At 48.5% G+C, this 3,107-nt stretch overlaps 2 protein-coding genes across 3 annotated transcripts in view; both read right to left on the reverse strand.

Annotated features, from left to right (window-relative positions):
• ZBTB24 (zinc finger and BTB domain containing 24) overlaps positions 1–3,107 on the reverse strand; it is a 16,123-nt gene that overhangs the window by 11,599 nt on the left and 1,417 nt on the right. The gene's annotated exons all lie outside the window — the stretch shown is intronic.
• The window catches only part of AK9 (adenylate kinase 9), a 61,928-nt gene continuing 59,500 nt past the window's right edge, over positions 680–3,107 (reverse strand). Inside the window, exon 35 of the mRNA XM_031066629.1 lies at positions 680–734. Within this exon, the coding sequence (XP_030922489.1) occupies positions 719–734 (16 nt within the window). The 3' untranslated portion in view covers positions 680–718. The remainder of the gene's footprint in view (positions 735–3,107) is intronic.

A 3,107-nucleotide genomic window follows, 5' to 3' on the forward strand; every position in this document is an offset into this window, starting at 1 on the left:
CTGCACTTCCGGGCCGGGGCTGGCACCGCGCCTGCGCTGCCGCAATGAGCGCAACACGGGCGGGACTTGGGCACGGAATCACAGAGCAGCCAGGGTGGGAAGCGGCCCGCATGGATCATCTGGTTCCAGCCCCCGGCCCTGCCCAGGACAGCCCCGAAAACCACACCGTGTACCAGAGAGCGTTGCTAAATGCTTTTCTCGAACTCTGTCAGGCTTGGTGCTGTGACCACTTCCATGGGGAGCTTGTTCCAGTGCCCAACCACCCTCTGGGTGAAAACCCGTTTCCTAATATTTAAACTAATCCTCCCCTGGCACAACTTCAGGCCATTCCCTCGTGTCCTGCCACTGTGCACCACAGAGAAGAGATCAGTGGCTACCCCTCCTCTTCCACACACAAGGACATTGTAGACTGCCATGAAGTGTCCCCTCAGTCTCCTCTAGGCTGAACAGACTAAGTGACCTCAGCTGCTCAACATATGGCTTCCCCTCAAGGGCGTTCACTATTGTCATAGCCTTCCTTTGGATGCTCTCTAGTAGGTTGATATCTCTCAACTTCAGACAAAAGATTTTATTTCTAAGATTTCATGGTTATAAAAACTGGCCCGAGAACGTGTGACGTTCGCAGACCATGTGGCAGCCATGCTGGTGCCTGATGGCAACATTCCATGTGTTAATCAGTGGAAATACAGGGTTCACACAAAAGTGGGGCGGGTGCCTTTCAGAGAAAAAAAAGTCTGCAGTCTGTCATCAAAGCCACGGGGTCGATCTCTTGGCTCCTTATAGGGCCCCCTCATGGCAGTCCCCAGGTAGGGGATGAGTTGGCAGTGCTCCACGAACTGCAGCAGCTTCTTCCTGTACATCTGCCGCACCGGCTCTGAGCTCCGGGGGTTGTGTGCTGCAAGAATTTAAGCAGCATGTTAGTGTCTCCTATAAACTTTGTGGAATTATATTACAGAAATTTTCAAAGGGACCAAGTCTACCTCTGTTAGCATCACCCATGTACAGATAAACGTCTTGACTGTTGGTGCCAAGCCAAAAAGATCAAGTCTGGTATTTCAGAAAGTTCCTGATTCCAAACAGCCATGACAATCAAAAGGATCAGGCTTTTCTAAAAGAAGACACAACAAACATGCCTAGCTGCTGTCAACTTCTCATTTCTCAGACTGTGAGATAGTGGTGAAACTCCAGGCAGTGACAAATTTGGGTAGTGTGGCACACAATCCAAAGTGGCACATCCTGAGGATAGCCCAGGTGAGGAATGGCTCACGCTGGGCCACTGTGTCCTTGGCACAGGTGTTCTATGACCTAAATGCTTTGCCTATAAGGTGGGCTACCTTATACATACAAGGAAGTCAGGTTTGATAAGCAGGACTGTGACCAACATGGCTTCATGAGAGAAAAGTCCTGCTTATCAAACCTGATTTCCTTGTATGACAAGGTAATAATCCACCTAGTTGACCAAGGAACACCAGTTGATGTAATCTTTTTTAATTTCAGTAAAGCTTTCAATACTTTCTTTTATCCTTCCGGACAAAATGTCAGGCACACAGCTGGATAAACACATCGTGCCATGGGTGAGCAACTGGCTCACCAGATGAAGGATTATAGGGAATGGGGTGACATCAGACTGGTGACCTGTCACTGATGGGTTTCCCACAGGCCTCTACCCTCAGCCCTGTGCTCTTCAACATCTTCATAAATGACTTGGATGCAGGACTGGAAAGGATATTAAGCAAGGTCACAGATGATAAAAAACTGGTAGGAGCTGTTGACTCCTTCCAGAGTAGGGAGCCCCAGCAGAGAGACCTCAACAAATCAGAGGATTGGGCAATCACCACCCATATGAATTTCAATGAGGGAAAGTGCTGGATTCTGCACCTGGGATGGATACATGGACAGACTGGGCAATGAGAGGCTGGAAAGCAGTGCTGTGGAAAGGGACCTGGGGGTCCTGGTCGATGGCAAGTGGAACATGAGTCAGCGGTGCCCTGGCAGCCAGGAGGGCCAGTGGTGTCCTGGGGGCATCAGGCTCAGCATGGCCAGCTGGGCAAGGGAGGGGATTGTCCCACTCTGCTCTGCACTGGGGCAGCCTCACCTCCTGTGCTGGGGCAGTTTTGGGCACCACAATATAAGAAAGGCATTAAACTATCAGAGTGTCCAAAGGATACAACAGAGACAATGAAGGGCCTTGAGGTGAAGCATATGAGGAGTGGCTGAAGTTACTTGGTCTGTTCAGCCTGGAGGAGACTGAGGGGAAACCTCATTGCAGTCTTCAACATCCTCCTGAGGGGAAGAGGAGCAGCAGGCACTGATCCCTTCTCTGTGATGCCCAGCGACAGGGCCTGAGGGAATGGCCTGAAGTTGTGCCAGGAGAGGTTTAGGTTGGATATCAGGAAAGGGTTCTTCACTGGGTTAAGTGGTTTGGTACTGGCATGGACTCCTCAGGGAAATGGTGACAGTACCAAGCCTTACAGCATTCAAGAAGCATTTGGATAATGCTCTTCAGAACATTGGATCTTGGGGATGGTCTTGGGGATGGTACAGTGCCAGGAGTTGGATTCAATGATCGCTGTGGTCTCTTCCAACTCAGCATATTCTGTGATTCTGTGAGTCTGTGAAGAGCTGACCAGTAGTTTAGAGGAGGAAGGAAGGTTTCTCTCTGCCCTCAGCCGTATTTTGGCATCCACTAGTACTGAGTGCCAGTCCTCAGAGAACAGTTTATTATTTTAATTGTTACCCCAATGCAAAGGGGAAGGAATGAGCCAAATCACAACCTTTTTTTTTCTTATGGACAGTATTTTATATCTCCTTACAAAAACTGGACAGCATGAAGAAATATGCTATAAGACAACTCAGCCCACTAGCTTTAAACTGTAGACAGCTACATTTAACAGTTTCTGAGAGATTTTTCAAGCATAGCTCTGAATACAGCCCTTACATTGAGTCTAGTCTACTCAATCTCTCTAGTGATATAGAGTTTACTACTCTCTTTCCAGGAGTAAATAAATCTCTCTGCATTTTTGGTTGATCACCTGTACCTTCTCAGATACTGACAGCAATCCAGTGTTGTGATAAAAAGCTGAAGGAGCTTTTGTTTCTCAGCAGGA

The sequence above is a fragment of the Geospiza fortis genome, unplaced genomic scaffold (assembly GCF_000277835.1).
Source record: "Geospiza fortis unplaced genomic scaffold, GeoFor_1.0 scaffold98, whole genome shotgun sequence".
Taxonomy (NCBI): Eukaryota; Metazoa; Chordata; class Aves; order Passeriformes; family Thraupidae; genus Geospiza; species Geospiza fortis.